The sequence below is a fragment of the Thalassophryne amazonica genome, chromosome 3 (assembly GCF_902500255.1).
Source record: "Thalassophryne amazonica chromosome 3, fThaAma1.1, whole genome shotgun sequence".
Classification (NCBI taxonomy): domain Eukaryota; kingdom Metazoa; phylum Chordata; class Actinopteri; order Batrachoidiformes; family Batrachoididae; genus Thalassophryne; species Thalassophryne amazonica.
Genome location: NC_047105.1, coordinates 86,049,683 through 86,070,635, shown reverse-complemented (window position 1 = coordinate 86,070,635; position 20,953 = coordinate 86,049,683). Strand labels below are relative to the sequence as shown.

General features: G+C 41.0%; 1 protein-coding gene across 1 annotated transcript in view; it reads left to right on the top strand.

Moving 5' to 3' along the window:
* Window positions 1-11,436: 11,436 nt before the first annotated feature.
* Window positions 11,437-20,953, top strand: part of tgm2b (transglutaminase 2b) — a 46,522-nt gene continuing 37,005 nt past the window's right edge. The window contains exon 1 of the mRNA XM_034167025.1: window positions 11,437-11,547. Coding sequence (XP_034022916.1) covers window positions 11,538-11,547 — 10 coding nt within the window. The 5' untranslated portion in view covers window positions 11,437-11,537. The remainder of the gene's footprint in view (window positions 11,548-20,953) is intronic.

Below are 20,953 nucleotides of genomic sequence, written 5' to 3'. Positions count from 1 at the left end.
CAGAACCTTCTGGTTAATGTGTACTGCCGGTGTTTTGTATTTAATGAAACATTTCATTACTTGGATACATTTTCAGATGTTGTCAATATGGGCACACCGTTTCTTTTTTATAGAACTGTCAGTTTAAATGATAAGAGAATCAGTTCAAGTAAGCACGTTATCAGAACATTTATGTTGAGGGTTTCTTGGAAAGGTAATACTTTAATTTAAACAAGTCTAATATTCTGCTTAGATTTATTTACTTGGTTTTACGAGAAATTCTTAAAACAAGCTGACATATCAGTCAGAAAGCTCCACTGAGTTTGAAATTAGAACTTTCTTAAAACCCTATTTTTCAATCTGTTAAAAAGCAGATATTTTCAAAAATACTGAACAACACAATAGATGCAAGTATGTCTTAATATTGCTTCATGAGCAAAATTTCTGTCAGGTTTTGTACATGATGTCATATACATTAATAACTGAAAGTGTGTTTGACTTTATTGAATCGATAAACAGAAAGGTAATGTTCTTGGTCAGATCACAGTCAGCAGCATGTGTGACCACCATATGCTGCAATTACCATATTCATCCATCAGAGTCCCCAGGGCCCTCTACACGAAAATCTGCCTGGCGAGGGGGTGGGCCGATACATGAGACATGGCCAATTATGTTTGTCAGAATACCCATTTCAATAAAATGTCTGATTTCATCACAAATAAAGAAATAAATCACAATTAACTCACCTGTTAGTGTCTATTTTTGCCCTTTTCTTATTCTTTAAGTGTGTTCCTTGTAATTGAATTTAATTTTAGGTGGGCACATAACCAACTTTCTTCAAAAACGGTCGTGGGCTGATGCTCGGCCCTGGGCCTCAGATGGGCAAATATATGGTAATACAACTAATCTTCTGCACATGGAACCCACTAAATGACAAATTTCTTGTTGAGGAATGGCCTGCCCCTCCTTCATCAAGGCATTCTGGAGTTGAATAATAGTGTTCAGTATTGGGATACCAGCACGAACACGACGATCCAGAATATCCCATAAGTGTTGTGCAGATTTGTTATGTGTCATCCCTGTGTCACGGAACCTCCTCCTGAACCAGCTAATAGTCGACTCATGAACATTTAAACATCTGTGTATGTTTAGCACTGCAAAACCAGCACCCAGCGTGCCAATGGCGTGTCAAGAGTTTCACTGAGCCATGAGACAGAGAGGAGCAGCGTAGGGTGCAACAGGAGCTCCAGTGGAAGATCTGTACAGCCAAGAAGGTGTATGGAGGGAAGATGGAGCAGCTAGCCTGGAACAACGTCAGACATGTGGAGATGCCTCAAGACTGCCGGATTTGGGCAGGGTGCCAGCAGGACTACAGATGGGGATTCTTGGTTCGCAGAGGAGCTAAACAGCTACTTTAACCGTTTTGGCTCCTCCAAGCCTGCACCCCCGCCTGCTCCCGGCCCCCAACGTCTCCAGCAGCCAGCCCTCCAGTCCCTCTGTCCCACCACCTTCTACCCCCTGGTCACCTTCACTGCACCACGGACCTCGCCCCCCCATGATTGTATTCAGCACCAGCCCACCTCACCTCACACCCAAGCTCCCCCCCCCCCACTGTAACTCCAACTGAGGTGAGACCACTTCCTGCGACTGAAGCAGAGGAAAGCAGCAGGACCTGATGGGATCTCCCCAAGGCTGCCGAGGACCTGTAAGGTCCTCAGCCAGCTCTTCAACATGAGCCTCAGCCTGGGGGTGGTCCCCACCCTGTGGAAGACCTCCTGTGTGGTCCCAGTTCCCAAGACACTGCACGCCAAGGAACCGGCCCACTACAGACCAGTTGCCCTGACCTCCCATCTCATTTAGACCATGGAACGACTCGCCCTGTCTCACCGTGGTGAGCAACACCTGGGACCCACTGCAGTTTGCCTACAGGCCCAACATCGCGGTAAATGACGCTGTCATCTACCTACTGCAACGAGTGCTCACCCATCTGGAGACCGGTGGGAGCACTGTGAGAGTCATGTTCATTGATTTCTCCAGTGCTTTTAACACTATCAGACCGGCACTGCTGAGGGGGAAACTGGAGGACGCAGGTGTGAATGTACACCTCGCTGCCTGGACCATCGACTACCTCACTGACCGCCCGCAGTACGTGGTCAGTCTGAGGTGGTAAGGTGCAGCACTGGGGCCCCCCAGGGCACTGTCCTCTCGCCTTTCCTCTTCACCCTCTACACCTCAGACTTCACCTACAACACAGACAGCTGCCACCTCCAGAAGTTCTCTGATGACTCCGTCATTGTGGGTCGCATGTCTGAGGGGAACGAGCTGGTGTACCGGTCTGTCATCACAGACTTCGTGGACTGGTGTGAGAGCAACCACTTGTGTCTCAACACCAGTAAGACAAAGGAGATGGTGATCGACTTCAGGAGGAAACCACCACCTCATCCACCGGTGAACATCCAGGGGGAGGACATAGATGAATGAATGAATGAATGGATTTATTCAGCACACACACACAAATCCGAAAGAACAGAAACATACAAATAACATGACTGTTATATAAACAAAGCCTGTGAGTCCGAAAGGGTGTGGACAGAAGCAAAGCTTATCAACGCCCACCCCTGCTAGTATAAGTCCAACAATTATAACAGTCATAATAACATAAACACAAATTCACAACACACTACATATCAACACACAGACACACACTTCAATATTCAGTTACACTTCAATTCATGTATAAGTATATTATGTATATATATAAAGCGCCAAATCACAACAAATTTGGCCCAAGTCACTCCACTCAAATAAGGACCAACCTTGCTGACCCCCAGAGCAAGCACTAGGCAACTGTGGTGAGGAAAAACTCCCTTTTAGGAAGAAACCTCAAGCAGACCAGGCTCAAGGGGGTGACCCTCTGCTTGGGCCGTGCCATATATACCTATATACGTACATATATACATTAACATACACACACATATATATATATATATATACACACATATATATCGTACACATATGCATACATACACCCACATATACACACACACATATATATATATATATATATATATATATATATATATATATATATACATACATACATACTGATTGATTGATTATTTATTTCGAGCTTTACAAAATAAGCATTTCTTAAAAGAACAGGACATACAGACATACATACGTACAAACATACATACATACACGCGCATTTAGCCCAAAAAGGGGTGGGAAGAAGACGAGCTTATTTAATCCCACCCCCAAACACCCATACATTATTGCCACTACCGAGTGTGACCAATATTCCTTTTTTATTATTATGTAATTCATGTCATATATTAGTGATGAATATCTATAATAATAATAATAAAAATTCCCACCATAATAGTAATAATGACAATAATAATATTATTATTAATTGATATTGCTGGTGTCATTCCTTGAGTCATTTTCATATGTCAATAAGTTCCCCACATTTATTCAAAGAATGACTATTTAGAAGAATTATTATTGTATGCGTCGATATCAGTTCTGTCTCAATATATATATATATATATATATATATATATATATATATATATATATATATATATATGTAGATATACATACACAAAATACACAAATACACACATACATCACCTATACACACATGCATACACATACACACATATATATACAAATATGTTTCATTTATTTTACTAATTTTATTACCTTAACGTTTTTATTTTTTTTTCCCCCTTCCCCTCCCTCCCCATACGTCTTGTGTGTGCTGCATTAAACAATGCAAAGTATTTTGTAAACCTGCTGCCAGAGAGGGGTCGCCCCCTGACACAGGTCCACCCTTTGCTGAATGTCCTAGGCTCTGCATTAAAAGACAAGGTTTTGGAGTCTGCTGGCAGAAGGGGGAGACCTTCGAGCAACAGACCACCACTTGCCGGCCCTGATCTGGTGATAGTGATGTAAGTGATGTAAGTGGGGGAAACAAGGAGGAAAGAAAAATAATTGTATTTTTATGTATCAATACATTTATATATGTACATATTTATATAAATGTAAATATATATATATATATATATATATATATATATATATATATGGAATGTCCGAATAAACTCCTCATGCCGACTTCTTCTGAAAGTTCTCTGTTCTCTGAAGACTTACTGGGTCAACAGAGCCTGAAATCCATCATGAACAACTCCACTCACCCTCTGGACCGGACTGTAGTGGAGCTGACCAGCTCGTTAAGTGACAGACTGAGGCACCCTCAGTGCAACAAGGAACGATTACGCAGGTCATTCCTCCCTGCTGCTGTCAGGCTGTACAATAACACTGTGAAATAACCACATGCAATAATATGTCCACAAATCACGTGCAATATTATTAATATGTCCACATATCAAGTGCAATAATAACTCATTTACAAATCCCAGCACTAATGTCACCTTACCACATCTAAACTCCATTTCACATGTAAAGAAGATGCTCCTATCTCCTTTTCAATCCCAATCATGTTTATATATATGCATATGTATATGTGTATGTGTATAGGTATGTGTGTGCATATGGGTATGCGTGTATGTGTATGTATATGTGTATATGGATATGAATACATATATATACATATATATGTATATAGGTATGTACATGGGTGTGTATATGTGTATGTATGTATGTATGTGTACGTATATGTATATACACACGCACGTATGTGAGTGCTTGTGTGTGTGTATATATATATATATATATATATATATATATATATATATATATATATATATATATATATTCTATTTCTACCTCATTTCTTATGTCTTGTACTGCTACAAGTATTATTATTATTGCTTATCCTTGCACACGCTGTTCGATGAACATTTTCCTCTACTTGCACCCACCTTGTGTGTTTTCTTAAGAGCTGACGTAACATGTGAATTTCTCCTTTGTGAGATCAGTAAAGTTTATTTATCTATAATGCAACAAATATCAAATTTTGTCTTTTGCTTTGATAGGCCCCAACAAAATCACCACTCCTAATTAGTATCAACAGCAAGTCATATTGCTCAAAACATGCCACACTTCCGTCATTCTGTCCAGGTGCTCTCCAGCACCCGTGGTTGTGTGCAAGTGCATGTTTCATGACTTAAACTTCATTATTTACAATCTGCATCTCTGTGATAGACTCAAAATGAAATTGCTCTCCTCCCCACTGTTTGCAGAAAAACTTGTATTTACGTACCGTACATATGATTACTTATTGTAACACACTGTATTCCTTTTGGATAGACAAAAATAATAATTGTTTTTCACATTCATATTTGTTAGGAACCAACCCTTCAATGAGAACCATATAGGAGGAGTATAACTGTTTTAGTTTTGGCTATAATTTTTGTTATTAAAAAGACAACAAAAACAACTATGGGGTGCCATCATAAAAAAAGTTGTTTAAAAAGTCGGGGGCACTGGGGCAGTATAAAAACAGTTTCAGAAACAGAGTATACATGAAAACAAAAGAAATGATTTTTTTTTTGCCAAACTGACTTTTCTTTGTATTGCAGCTGCTCCATGTTCAGATCCAATATGAAGGACATTGGTTAGGGCCCCTTTACACATAGTGCAAATTTGGTCGAAGTGCGCATGAAGCAGGAATCGTATGCAAAACGTAAATTTGTAGCTGCCTCGAACGCCTCGTACACCTGTTGCTACAACTATTTGCGCACACCAGTGGCTGAAAGACAGAGTTTGCGCTGTGCGAGCCCATTGAACCTTCTCGTGGCAGGTGTCGGCCAAATTGCAGCTGACACACAAGAACATCTAACACCATTTGTGTGGCACTTAGAAAATGTGTGGCCATTCGCATCACCACGAAAACAGTCAGCAGACAATCATTGTAGAGCTGGATGTGAAATTTGTCTAAGTGCCCCCACAAGTGTGGCTTTGCAAAGCAGCAATACACGTGAGGTGCCAAAGTGTCGGCTCCCCCCACACACACGTGTCATGCATGTGAATCACGTGTGTTGTGCTCCCCTCCCATTCGTAAACGTGGTGCCGGGAGGAGCGCACTTGCCTGATATATGGATGTACAGATGGTGTGTTGGGGTGTGTGCTGAACTGACAGAGGGTGTGTCTGCCCACAGCGCACACATTGACAGGCTGCCCCAGGTGACAATGAACTGTCAGATCATAACACGCAGTGGGCGATCTGACTGTCATGTCACCCACATGAGCTCTGTTCCACACACGCGTGGGTCCGGCTGGACACACCAGACTAGTAGATGTGGACATGATAACAGCACACTGCTTCATTAAAGTCATTTCATGACTGTACATCTGTGATCATGGGTCATCTACAGAGGAACAGACGGTTCATTTTTTTTCATGTTTTTTTTATGGTGTGTGGTTTTTTTAATACATCCATCTCTGTTGATTTCAGGCATTTTCCCACACTGTTTACAGGCCAGTGGGTTGGCAGTCAGTAAAGTCGAGGTACGAATCCCATGGATGGCATATATGTTTTGTTTCTTTTTCATTTTCCACAGCAGCAACGCGATGTGGTTCCACAGGTACCAGCTGGTTTTTATTTTTTATTTATTCCACAGTAGCGGCACGATGTGGTTACACATGCTCCAGTTGCTCGCACTGTGTTCGTGCACAACACCTTTGCAGCAGGATCGTACACACCTGCCTGTCGGCACAATGTTTTTGTGTTTTGGTAATTCAAACTCTTTCGCGCTGTTTCGCCGTAATTCGACCAAAACGCACTCTGTGTGAAGGGGACCTTAATAAACGCCTCATTGTGAGTTAAAGGGGACATACACCCTAAGAAATGAAATACTATGTTTACATAATTTAGTTATGTCAACCGGTTTCACATATTTAGATTGTTTAAATGGGAACCCAAATATAGAATTCACTGTCAGAAATTGTTGCAATTTGCAGAGTTTGCTATCAGATTTCGTAATTACTTTGGCTAATATGGCATCACCAGATCAAGACTGAGCTAAAGTGACAACCAAATAAGTTACTTCTGATTTTGATTCAGTAACATTTTCACCTTTACCTGTGATAGGTTCTTCACTGAATCATCTGCAACATTCTGCTTGTGATTCACCAAAGGTTACATGTAGTACAGCTTCACAGAGGAACACTAGAAGACAGTGCTACTAAAATCACAAGCCTATGTTCTGCAAGGAAGATACAGGCTGTAAACTTTATGATGTTTCATTTAAAATAAGGGGACCCAGATCAAAACCATTGGACTAGAAACAAGTACTTTATCCTACACATCAGAATGATGTAAATTTGCTAAATTTTGTGAGATAACAGTAAAGCTAAACAACACAATCAAGCACTGTTAGGACAGATCTGCTCAGACCTTCAATTACTTCCAGACAAAACAAAACCTGAAGAGGTTCATTCAATAAGAAGCAAAGACCATTTGATAGCAAGTACAGCATCGGCAGATCTGAAGGAGGACTGAAAAGTCCTGTTTGAGAGCAGCCAAAACACAGTGATATCACCGTCTCCTGGAAATTTCACGTAACATTTGCAACAACAAAACAACAAAAATAACAACAGAGCTTTCAGACAACACTTTTAAACTTTGTTCAGTATTGCCCGACCTCCTGCCGTACAGAAAAATATGACATGCAAGGTCCTGATAGAGCTAGACGCTGCCATTTCATAGAAAAAAAAGGTCATGAAATAGAAAGTGGGATTGTAAATGGAGAAGATGCTCTCACTGGGAGGAGTCTGGGTTCCATCATTGCTTTTAATTTTAGGAGGCCTTTGTCCAAAGCAAAACAAAACAAAAAAAAGACAAAAAAAAAAAACTACAGTTTTTCATCTCATTTTATCAATGACTTAATGAATGTGAATGAATGAATGAAAGGTTTATTTCGCACATGTAAACAGATTAAAAAAAAATACAATGCAGAATTCAACTCAAATGTCAAAAAGTAGTCAGCTGAAGTAATAAACTTATTTCTGTCATGGCTGAGTGGATCCTTCATTTGACTGGTGCTTTGTATGTCACGTGACATGGATTATTCGTCCCATTTGTGTCGTGTTGCCTTTACCATGCAAATTTGGTTCCATATGTTTTGTATCATTGCACGCTGTGACCACCGCGTGCGGGGATGGCATTTAGCTATAAATGGCAGTTTGTTTTTCTGTTGGAAAATGATTTGAAGGAGCTAATTGACAGTGCTAATTCTTCTAACATACAAAAAAACCCAAAAAACAAAACAAAAAACAAATCCTCTACACTGTAAGCCGTCTGGAGGCATGAAGACCTGTTAGGAAGAAGAGGATGAAGTTATGATAAATAGCTGGAAAAATTTCTGACACAATTTTTCGCTGGAGTGAGGAAAGCAGACGGCAGTCTGTACACAAAGTCAGCGCACAGCATCACGAACTACATCGTCAGAAATGTTTTTGAACTATTTGACTGTTTTTCCAAGCTGACTGAGAACAATTTTAGATTCCTATTTAAAGTTTGTGTTGGACTGTTGACGTCAAAGCACCAGTGACGAACACCAAAATGTAAGTCCCTTTTCTGTTGTTTAGAAATTAATAAAATATCAAACGACAAGGATCTATTTTCTCCATTATAGAAAACAAATAATGAATTTTTTTTTATTCATTCAATGGAACGAATATTTCATTCAGTGAAAGATGGAATGTTCCATTCAACAAGAGCTCAAATGTTTATGTTCATATTAGGTGTGCTAGCAGAGACTTGAGGATATTATCATGAAACCCCAGTCATACTTAACCATAAAAGATGAAGACATAAGCTCCTGAGGAGTACCGGAGCCAGTGCTTACTCCTGGATACCACACTCAAGTGAGAGTCTGTGTCTGCCCCTGGGGACGGGATGGCAGATTACTTCCCTAGCCATGGCAGATACCCATTCACAGATGGGTTAATTGATACAATGTAGATGAAGTGTGTTGTCCAAGGACACAGATGCGTATTGTATCCCAGAATTAAACCCAATCCACATACTGGTTCCATGATGCATACCACAAAATAGCTGACACACATCCAAAATGTCAAACTATCTGATCTTAACCTAACAGCTTTTCAAAATGGCTGACACACATCCAAAATGTCCTTGTATTTGGCATGACCATCTGATCTTTTTATCGCTGTCTAATTGATAAAACCATCTGATCTTTTTACAGCCATCTGATTGATAAAACTAAAGTGTTACCGCCCGGTTGTGGTACTGAGTGATATTCAGTGAAATCTGTGGCCTTTTTACCACTTTGAGGCGACTGGTTTTTGTCACTGAACTACGTGGCCACTTTTTAAGGTACCTTTTCTAAATTTCTGCCAGGCTAAGACTCATACATTGTTCAGTGGTAGACTGATGTTTGTTGAATGAATATTGTGATCGGAGTTTTTCACTGAAAGGAGAGTCATCACCATCCGGCCGGCGAGCCGTGGGTTTTAAGTCGTTGGAGGTATCGGTGTTATAGGCTCCAAAAATTAAAGGTTTTGACCTCGAGAAAGCAGGATTTCCTTTTCAGAAAAGAGGGATTCCCACTGTCTCTAAATTCTGGGTTTAAGTCCCTGGGTGTGACTGGCGCATACTCCATCAATGTGGGGGTCTGGCGTCCCTGTAGATGACGATTCTGCAAAACGTCTAACGGTGCCTGATTTTTTGCTAAATGTACTCATCCGTCGAATGATTGTGGAGCCGGTGAGTGTGTTCCTTTGTTCGTCGAGTGAGTGAGTGGACCACGTGGTGTATCCTTTGTTCGTCCACATGCATCCTTTGTTTGTTTGTTCGCCTGCATGGAGGTTTTGGTAGCTACAGCGGGGGAGGGAAGCCTGTGCTGATCAGTTCTAAACTGCCAAAATCCTCATTTTGTCTGTTTCGCCCCTGTAGGTCTGGTCTGCTTGAAGTTTTTTCCTCAAATCATAGAGGGAGTTTTTCTTACCACCGTCGCCTGTGTGCTTGCTCTAGGGGTTGGTAAGGTAGACCTTATATTTTGATGTGATTTGGCGCAATATAAATGAAAATGAATTAAAACTGAACTAGATGGGACTCACATAGGTTTCACGTATGTTCGGGTGTTTTGGTGTTTTTGTATTTTACTTGTAATTTTTCTTTTCTTTTCTCTCTTTATTTGTTTTTGTTTTGTACCTCACTTTTTTCTTCTTTAATGATGTGACTCAGGTCACATCAACAGGGGGAGTTGTCAGAATGTTCCATGATGCATACCACAAAGTGGCTGATGCACATCCAAAATGACCTTGTATTTGGCACCACCATCTGATCTTTTAACAGCTGTCTAATTGATAAAACCATATGATCTTTTTACAGCTGCTGAATTGATAAAACCAAAGTATTCGCATCTATTTGGACGGTATGATAAAACACTCTGATTTGTTTCCTGGCACACAGACATACACCATAAGATTTTTACATACCGCCTTGAACGCAACGTGAGTACGACACCCGCTTTGCAGCCAAATACATAGCCACTGAATCACGACAGACTAAGGACTGCCCACATGGGGCCGGCCTAGACTCAGAAATAAAAGTTAATGTAGAGAGAAAATCTAGGCTCTTTGTCCAGATGTTGCATATGGTCTGTTCGAAGACACCAGCACTGCTAAATGATTCTCTTTAATCAGTGTAGGCACCTTTCAATACAACATCTAAACTTTTCCTGTCCAATTCTTTTTGAGATCACTCACCACATAAAAGAACCTAACCATACTCTCATTGAAGTTGTCATCTGTCACCAAAACAAACCCTGCCATGTTCAGTTTTAAGCTGAGCACTGTCGCCGCTATTGTGAGTGCACAGTGGTCGTGGCATGCCATAGCACAAAATGTATAGCACCAAAATTGCACGCTAAATAGAACCAAAATTAAATGGAGTACAATGGAAAATGGTATGAATGAACCATATGGCATACAAACCACCAATCAAATGACAGGCATTATATAGTATACAAATAATGAATGTTTATAAGTTCAGTGGTACGAATATTACATGAGGTGAAAGATGGAATGTTCCATTCAATGAGGCGAACAATCTATCGTTAACTTTTAACCAACACTTTATGTGAATCTTTTTTGTACAGCTCTAAGAGAAGACAGGTTGTTAAAAAAAAATTCAGCAACAATGCATATTTAGATTTAACACTGTAGCAGTCTTCTACATGTGGGTTTTTAATTTTATTATACACACACACATATATATATATTTACTCTCAAAGAAATCAAGTTTTGCAACACACGTTAAGTCACAGTTAAATGATGCAGGTGCTGGTAATGATGAGCCACAGCCTCCTCTCATAGAACACGCCTGATGATAAAGTGATGCAGCGTAGACAGTTGCAGCTCTGTGATGAAGACGGCAATAACAGCTGAGAACACTACAAATTGTGTGTGTGTGTGTAAGGAAGCAGCGGGGCCTGCTTTATTTAAGGGGAGTGTCATAATGACGCAGGCACGAGGAGGACTACAAATAACAGCAAGATAACAGACACTTATTTGTGCCTGTGCTGTGGATTGCCCTTTATTCAGTGGACACCGAAGTCATCATGGCACAAGGTAGGTTTGACTGCCACTTATTTTGAGTTTTGAACAAAGTACATGTGCTTTTGAATACTAAATGAACATTTCTTGAAAAATGCCTACATGAGGCTGAATTCAGACTCATGCATTTCCTCACAAATTAGTTTGGATCTATTGTAGCTGAGAATATTATTCAGACTCATCAGAATTGAATTCTGTTTTTGAAATTCAGTGAGTGAACAGGAAACAGACTGCATTTATATAGTGCCTTCCATCTGCATCAGAAGCTTAAAGTGCTTATGACTTTATTAACTTAGGTGTAGGCACTCAGCATGCTGAGGTCATGTCAAATAGTTTACACTCTCATGTTGGAACAGATTTTGTTCTGGGACTAAAACAATTATAGCAGCTGAGAGCCATCAACTCAAACCAGCACTGCTGAGAAATAGTTTCCTTAAAGACTCTGTGAACTCACTTCCACACACAAAAACAGTCAAACTTTCACCTTTGCCCTGAAACACTTCCAAAGGTCAGCCTGTGTCATCCACAAATATTTTAGCAAAGCCACCCTCTGGCTGTTGCAGGCTCTTGAATTTCTAGCACTGACATGTTTCTGTGTAGGCTCTCAGTTGTCCAGGTGGTTTCCATAGTAGGGAAGCTTGAATCTTCGACTAGACTGGGTTGCTTGACGCGAGGACGTTTCGCTTCAAATCGCAGAAGCTTCCTCAGCTAAAAGAGCAAGAATCTTAGCTGAGGAAGCTTCTGCAATTTGAAGCAAAACGTCCTCGCGTCAAGCAACCCAGTCCAGTCGAAGATTCAAGCTTCTCTACTAAGCACTGACATGTGATAAAACATGCAAGTCTACAAGAAAATCTGGCAAACTCCTCATTGTTAATTCACCTCACACACAGTAGTAATCAAATTATTTCTCAATTTCCAAATACCAGAAACCAGGTTCAGGCGGCACATCTCAGTCAATGACAGGGGAGACAGATGGCTATGCAATTGGATGATGTTACTATATGGAGGGGGGTTATACCAAAACAAAGGTTAGGCAGTAAAAAAATTTTAGGATCCTGATAGATATATATATATATATATATATATATATATATATATATATGAGGTCTGTCCAAAAAGTAACGGACCGTTTTATTTTTTCAAAAACTATATGGATTTGAATCATGTGTGATTGTATCAGCCAAGCTTGAACCTTAGTGCGCATGCGTGAGTTTTTTCACGCCTGTCGGTTGCGTCATTCGCCTGTGGGCAGGCTTTGAGTGAGCACTGGTCCACCCCCTTCGTCTGATTTTTTTTGTCAGAGAACTTGTTGAGAGACTGCCGCTTTGCTCCATGAATTTTTTTTTCAGAAACTGTTAGAGACAGGCAGTTGGAAACCATTCGAAACATTCAGATGGCTTTCGGTGAAGATTCTGTCGGCGTCACACGGATTAAGGAGTGTTAAAACCTTTTTAAAGACGGCCCACAGCGGCGGAGGGCGCGCGGCGCACCGCGCGGCCATCGACACATGATCAGACCAGATCATTTCCAAACTGAATGCTGTGTTGATCCGGGACATCGTGTGAATACCACAGAAATGGCAAGAGAGCTAGACATAGCACTTTTGCGGCACATTCCACTGTTACAGGAGATTTTGTAATGAAAGGCGTGTGGAGGATTTCACGCATCGGGACGGAGCCACTCATGGCGCACAACAAAAAAACACCTCCGTGTTGGAAACCATTCGGAAGATTCAGACGGCTTTCGATGGCTTTTCAGTTGAGTGAGTATCCGAGAAATTGTGTAACAGCTGGACATGCCACAACATGTCCTGTGAGACTTCCAACACGGAGGTGTTTTTTTTTGTTGTGCCCCGTGAGCAGCTCCGTGCCGATGCGCGAAATCCTCCGCATGTCTTTCATTACAAAATCTCCTGTAACAGTGGAATGTGCCGCAAAAGTGCTATGTCTAGCTCTCTTGCCATTTCTGTGGTAGTCACACGATGTCCCGGATCAACACAGCGTTCAGTTTAGAAAAGATCTGGTCGTTCCAGCCTGTTGATGGCCGCTTGGTGCGCTGCGCGCCCTCCGCCGCTGTGGGCCATCTTTAAAAAGGTTTTAACAGTCCATAATCCGCGTGACGCCGACAGAATCTTCACCGAAAGCCATCTGAATCTTTTGAATGGTTTCCAACTGGCTGTCTCTAACAGTTTCTGAAAAAAATTTCATGGAGCAAAGCGGCAGTCGCTCTGCTATTTCCCTGACAATAAAAATCTGACGAGGGGGGTGGACCAGTGCTCACTCAAAGCCTGCCCACAGGCGAATGACGCAACCAACAGGCGTGAAAAAACTCACGCATGCGCACGAAGGTTCAAGCTTGGCTGATGCAATCACACATGATTCAAATCCATATAGTTTTTGAAAAAAATAAAAAGGTCTGTTACTTTTTGGACAGACCTCATGTATGTATGTATGTATATATATATATATATATATATATATATATATGACAATGACTTCTAATATTTCACTTTCAAACTCATGACAAAGAAAGGTAATTGAGGCTTGATATTTTACAGTTTAACCATGAACTTCATTACAAATAACTATAAATATAACCAACAACCAACCAAGGTACACGGCACTGCCTTCACTTGGATTGTTATTTGCTGAGTTGCATCACTCAGCATTTGCATAAAATAGACTTCTTGTCTATCTCAGCCCCATTTGTCATTACTGACTGAAAATGAATGGCAGCTTTTCGCTTTGCCTCTGTTGCTTGTATCTTACATAACTAAGGTGTGATTGGGGTCCCAGCGATGCCTGACAGCATCGTAAACAATGCAGTTGAAGTTCCTTCTGCTGGACAAGTTCTGCAATGACACAATTTCCAACAGCTAAAGTGTTTTTCTACATTGTTTATTTGGAAAATTAACAGTTTTCACATTGCAAAAATAATGCAGATACTGATATGTTCTTGAAAGGCTCAAATCCTCCATTATTGGCCAACCGTTATATCGGCTGCATAATGTGGAGCATTAAACTAGTCCTTGTGCACTCTGCAACCTCATTTGCACTGCTTTTTTACTGCTATAACAATATGCCCTGTGGCATGTTCCAGATGGATTTGTGCTTATATGCCAAATTATTTTTGCGTCCAACATAAAGATAGAGCCCTAAGACATACAACAGTCAGTCATATCATTGTGACCATCTGACTAGTACTGGGTAGGTCCCACTTTTACCAACAAAACAGCCCTGACCCATTTATGCATGGACTCCACTAAACCACATCCAACACATTTGCTCCCCACACACATCAATGACCATTTGTCATCCATAACCCTGTCACCAGTTCACAGGTTTTCCTTCTTTGAACTGCTTTTGTTTGTACTGACAACTACAGAATAGGAACATCACACAAGACCTGCAGTTTTTGGAGATGGTGTAGCCCAGTTGTGTAGCCATCACTGGCCCTTGTCACAGTCAACTTGCTGCCTAATATATCCCACCCACATACAGGTGCCATTGTAACAAGACAATCAATGTTATTCAGTTTACCTCTGAGTGGTCACAATGATCAAATCAAATCAGTTTTATTTATATAGCACCAAATCACAACAAACAGTTGCCCCAAGGCACTTTATATTGTAAGGCAAAAGCCATACAATAATTACAGAAAAACCCCAACGGTCAAAACGACCCCCTGTGAGCAAGCACTTGGCGACAGTGGGAAGGAAAAACTCCCTTTTAACAGGAAGAAACCTCCAGCAGAACCAGGCTCAGGGAGGGGCAGTCTTCTGCTGGGACTGGTTGGGGCTGAGGGGAGAGAATCAGGAAAAAGACATGCTGTGGAAGAGAGCAGAGGTCAATCACTAATGATTAAATGCAGAGTGGTGCATACAGAGCAAAAAGAGAAAGAAACACTCATCATGGGAACCCCCCAGCAGACTAAGTCTATAGCAGCTAAGGGATGGTTCAGAGTCACCTGATCCAGCCATAACTATAAGCTTTAGCAAAAAGGAAAGTTTTAAGCCTAATCTTAAAAGTAGAGAGGGTGTCTATCTCCCTGATCTGAATTGGGAGCTGGTTCCACAGGAGAGGAGCCTGAAAGCTGAAGGCTCTGCCTCCCATTCTACTCTTACAAACCCTAGGAAGTACAAGTAAGCCTGCAGTCTGAGAGCGAAGCGCTCTATTGGGGTGATATGCTACTATGAGGTCCCTAAGATAAGATGGGACCTAATTATTCAAAACCTTATAAGTAAGAAGAAGAATTTTAAATTCTATTCTAGAATTAACAGGAAGCCAATGAAGAGAGGCCAATATGGGTGAGATATGCTCTCTCCTTCTAGTCCCTGTCAGTACTCTAGCTGCAGCATTTTGAATTAACTGAAGGCTTTTCAGGGAAGTTTTAGGACAACCTGATAATAATCTTGCAGTTTAGCTAATTGGTGTGTGTCCTCTGGCTTCATGGATAGATAAAGCTGGGTGTCATCTGCGTAACAATGAAAATTTAAGCAATGCTTTCTAATAATACTGCCTAAGGGAAGCATGTATAAAGTGAATAAAATTGGTCCTAGCACAGAACCTTGTGGAACTCCATAATTAACCTTAGTCTGTGAAGAAGACTCCCCATTTACATGAACAAATTGTAATCTATTAGATAAATATGATTCAAACCACTGCAGTGCCTTTAATACCCATGGCATGCTCTAATCTCTGTAATAAAATTTTATGGTCAACAGTATCAAAAGCAGCACTGAGGTCTAACAAGACAAGCACAGAGATGAGTCCACTGTCTGAGGCCATAAGAAGATCATTTGTAAACCAACTAACAAAGATAAATTGATCATATTTAAGATCGAAGCATTAATTAATGGTAGGGCTTCCTTGAGCAGCCTGGAAGGAATGGGGAATAACATACATGTTGATGGTTTGGAGGAAGTAACTAATGAAAATAACTCAGACAGAGCAATCGGAGAGAAAGAGTCTAACCAAATACCAGCATTAATGAAAGCAGCCAAAGATAAGGATATGTCTTTGGGATGGTTATGAGTAATTTTTTTCTCTAATATTTAAAATTTTATTAGCAAAGAAATCATGAAGTCATTACTAGTTAAAGTTAAAGGAATACTCAGCTCAATAGAGCTCTGACTCTGTCAGCCTGGCTACAGTGCTGAAAAGAAACCTGGGGTTGTTCTTATTTTCTTCAATTAGTGATGAATAGTAAGATTTCCTAGCTTTACGGAGGGCTTTTTTATAGAGCAACAGACTCTTTTTCCAGGCTAAGTGAAGATCTTCTAAATTAGTGAGACGCCATTTCCTCTCCAACTTACAGGTTATCTGCTTTAAGCTGCGAGTTTGTGAGTTATACCACGGAGTTAGGCAATTCTGAGTTAAGGCTCTCTTTTTCAGAGGAGCTACAGCATCCAAAGTTGTGCTCAATGAGGATGTAAAACTACTGATGAAATACTCTATCTCGCTCACAGAGTTTAGGTAGCTACTCTGCACCGTGTTGGTATATGGCATTGGAGAACATAACAAAGAAGGAATCATATCCTTAAAGCTAGGACATCTTTCTACTCATCACTAATTGAAGAAAATAAGAACAACCCCAGGTTTCTTTTCAGCACTGTAGCCAGGCTGACAAAGAGTCAGAGCTCTATTGAGCTGAGTATTCCATTAACTTTAACTAGTAATGACTTCATGACTTTCTTTGCTAACAAAATTTTAACTATTAGAGAAAAAATTACTCATAACCATCCCAAAGATGTATCGTTATCTTTGGCTGCTTTCAGTGATGCCGGTATTTGGTTAGACTCTTTCTCTCCGATTGTTCTGTCTGAGTTATTTTCATTAGTTACTTCATCCAAACCATCAACATGTTTATTAGACCCCATTCCTACCAGGCTGCTCAAGGAAGCCCTACCATTATTTAATGCTTCGATCTTAAATATGATCAATCTATCTTTGTTAGTTGGCTATGTACCACAGGCTTTTAAGGTGGCAGTAATTAAACCATTACTTAAAAAGCCATCACTTGACCCAGCTATCTTAGCTAATTATAGGCCAATCTCCAACCTTCCTTTTCTCTCAAAAATTCTTGAAAGGGTAGTTGTAAAACAGCTAACTGATCTGCAGAGGAATGGTCTATTTGAAGAGTTTCAGTCAGGTTTTAGAATTCATCATAGTACAGAAACAGCATTAGTGAAGGTTACAAATGATCTTCTTATGGCCTTGGACAGTGGACTCATCTCTGTGCTTGTTCTGTTAGACCTCAGTGCTGCTTTTGATACTGTTGACCATAAAATTTTATTACAGAGATTAGAGCATGCCATAGGTATTAAAGGCACTGCGCTGCGGTGGTTTGAATCATATTTGTCTAATAGATTACAATTTGTTCATGTAAATGGGGAATCTTCTTCACAGACTAAAGTTAATTGTGGAGTTTCACAAGGTTCTGTGCTAGGACCAATTTTATTCACTTTATACATGCTTCCCTTAGGCAGTATTATTAGACGGTATTGCTTAAATTTTCATTGTTACGCAGATGATACCCAGCTTTATCTATCCATGAAGCCAGAGGACACACACCAATTAGCTAAACTGCAGGATTGTCTTACAGACATAAAGACATGGATGACCTCTAATTTCCTGCTTTTAAACTCAGATAAAACTGAAGTTATTGTACTTGGCCCCACAAATCTTAGAAACATGGTGTCTAACCAGATCCTTACTCTGGATGGCATTACCCTGACCTCTAGTAATACTGTGAGAAATCTTGGAGTCATTTTTGATCAGGATATGTCATTCAAAGCGCATATTAAACAAATATGTAGGACTGCTTTTTTGCATTTACGCAATATCTCTAAAATCAGAAAGGTCTTGTCTCAGAGTGATGCTGAAAAACTAATTCATGCATTTATTTCCTCTAGGCTGGACTATTGTAATTCATTATTATCAGGTTGTCCTAAAAGTTCCCTAAAAAGCCTTCAGTTAATTCAAAAATGCTGCAGCTAGAGTACTGACGGGGACTAGAAGGAGAGAGCATATCTCACCCATATTGGCCTCTCTTCATTGGCTTCCTGTTAATTCTAGAATAGAATTTAAAATTCTTCTTCTTACTTATAAGGTTTTGAATAATCAGGTCCCATCTTATCTTAGGGACCTCGTAGTACCATATCACCCCAATAGAGCGCTTCGCTCTCAGACTGCAGGCTTACTTGTAGTTCCTAGGGTTTGTAAGAGTAGAATGGGAGGCAGAGCCTTCAGCTTTCAGGCTCCTCTCCTGTGGAACCAGCTCCCAATTCAGATCAGGGAGACAGACACCCTCTCTACTTTTAAGATTAGGCTTAAAACTTTCCTTTTTGCTAAAGCTTATAGTTAGGGCTGGATCAGGTGACCCTGAACCATCCCTTAGTTATGCTGCTATAGACATAGACTGCTGGGGGGTTCCCATGATGCACTGTTTCTTTCTCTTTTTGCTCTGTATGCACCACTCTGCATTTAATCATTAGTGATCGATCTCTGCTCCCCTCCACAGCATGTCTTTTTCCTGGTTCTCTCCCTCAGCCCCAACCAGTCCCAGCAGAAGACTGCCCCTCCCTGAGCCTGGTTCTGCTGGAGGTTTCTTCCTGTTAAAAGGGAGTTCCCACTGTAGCCAAGTGCTTGCTCACAGGGGGTCGTTTTGACCGTTGGGGTTTTACATAATTATTGTATGGCCTTGCCTTACAATATAAAGCGCCTTGGGGCAACTGTTTGTTGTGATTTGGCGCTATATAAAAAAAAAAATTGATTGATTGATTAAACCTAGTTACAGTGCTTTCCGAAAGACTTCTACTGTAATGAAACTTATTCCCCACTGCTGGGTAGTCCATTAAAGTAAATGTAAATGTTATTAAGAAATGATCAGACAGAAGGGGGTTTTCAGGGAATACTGTTAAGTCTTCACTTTCCATACCATAAGTCAGAACAAGATCTAAAGTATGGTTAAAGTGGTGGGTGGACTCATTTACATTTTGAGCGAAGCCAATTGAGTCTAATAATAGATTAAATGCAGTGTTGAGGCTGTCATTCTCAGCATCTATGTGGACAAGACTAAGAGTCAAGCTTTCAAATGAATTAAAGCTTTGTCTGGGTTTTTGATTAATTAATAAGCTGGAGTGGAAGATTGCTGCTCATCCTCCTCCTCGACCCGTGCTACGATCATTCTGACAGTTAGTGTGACTCGGGGGTGTTGACTCATTTAAACTAACATATTCATCCTGCTGTAACCAGGTTTCTGTAAGGCAGAATAAATCAATATGTTGATCAATTATTATATCATTTACTAACAGGGACTTAGAAGAGAGAGACCTAATGTTTAATAAACCACATTTAACTGTTTTAGTCTGTGGTGCAGTTGAAGGTGCTATATTATTTTTTCTTTTTGAATTTTTATGCTTAAATAGATTTTTACTGCTTGTTGGTGGTCTGGGAGCAGGCACCGTCTCTACGGGGATGGGGGATGGCAGGGGGAGAGAAGCTGCAGAGAGGTGTGTAAGACTACAACTCTGCTTCCTGGTCCCAACCCTGGATAGTCACGGTTTGGAGGGTTTAATAAAATTGGCCAGATTTCTAGAAATGAGAGCTGCTCCATCCAAAGTGGGATGGATGCCGTCTCTCCTAACAAGACCAGGTTTTCCCCAGAAGCTTTGCCAATTATCTATGAAGCCCACCTCATTTTTTGGACACCACTCAGACAGCCAGCAATTCAAGGAGAACATGCGGCTAAACATGTCACTCCCGGTCCGATTGGGGAGGGGCCCAGAGAAAACTACAGAGTCCGACATTGTTTTTGCAAAGTTACACACCGATTCAATGTTAATTTTAGTGACCTCCGATTGGCGTAACCGGGTGTCATTACTGCCGACGTGAATTACAATCTTACCAAATTTACGCTTAGCCTTAGCCAGGAGTTTCAAATTTCCTTCAATGTCTCCTGCTCTGGCCCCCGGAAGACAACTGACTATGGTTGCTGGTGTCGCTAACTTCACATTTCTCAAAACAGAGTCGCCAATAACCAGAGTATGTTCCTCGGCGCGTGTGTCGCCGAGTGGGGAAAAACGGTTAGAAATGCGAACGAGTTGGTGGTGTACAGGGGGCTTCTGTTTAGGACTACGCTTCCTCCTCACAGTCACACAGCCGGCCTGCTTTCCCGGCTGCTCGGGATCTGCTGGGGGACAGCTAACGGCGGCTAAGCTACCTTGGTCCGCACCAACTACAGGGGCCTGGCTAGCTGTAGGATTTTCCAAGGTGTGGAGCCGAGTCTCCAATTCGCCCAGCCTGGCCTCCAAAGCTACGAATAAGCTACACTTATTACAAGTACCGTTACTGCTAAAGGAGGTGAAGGAATAACTAAACATTTCACACCCAGAGCAGAAAAGTGCGGGAGAGACAGGAGA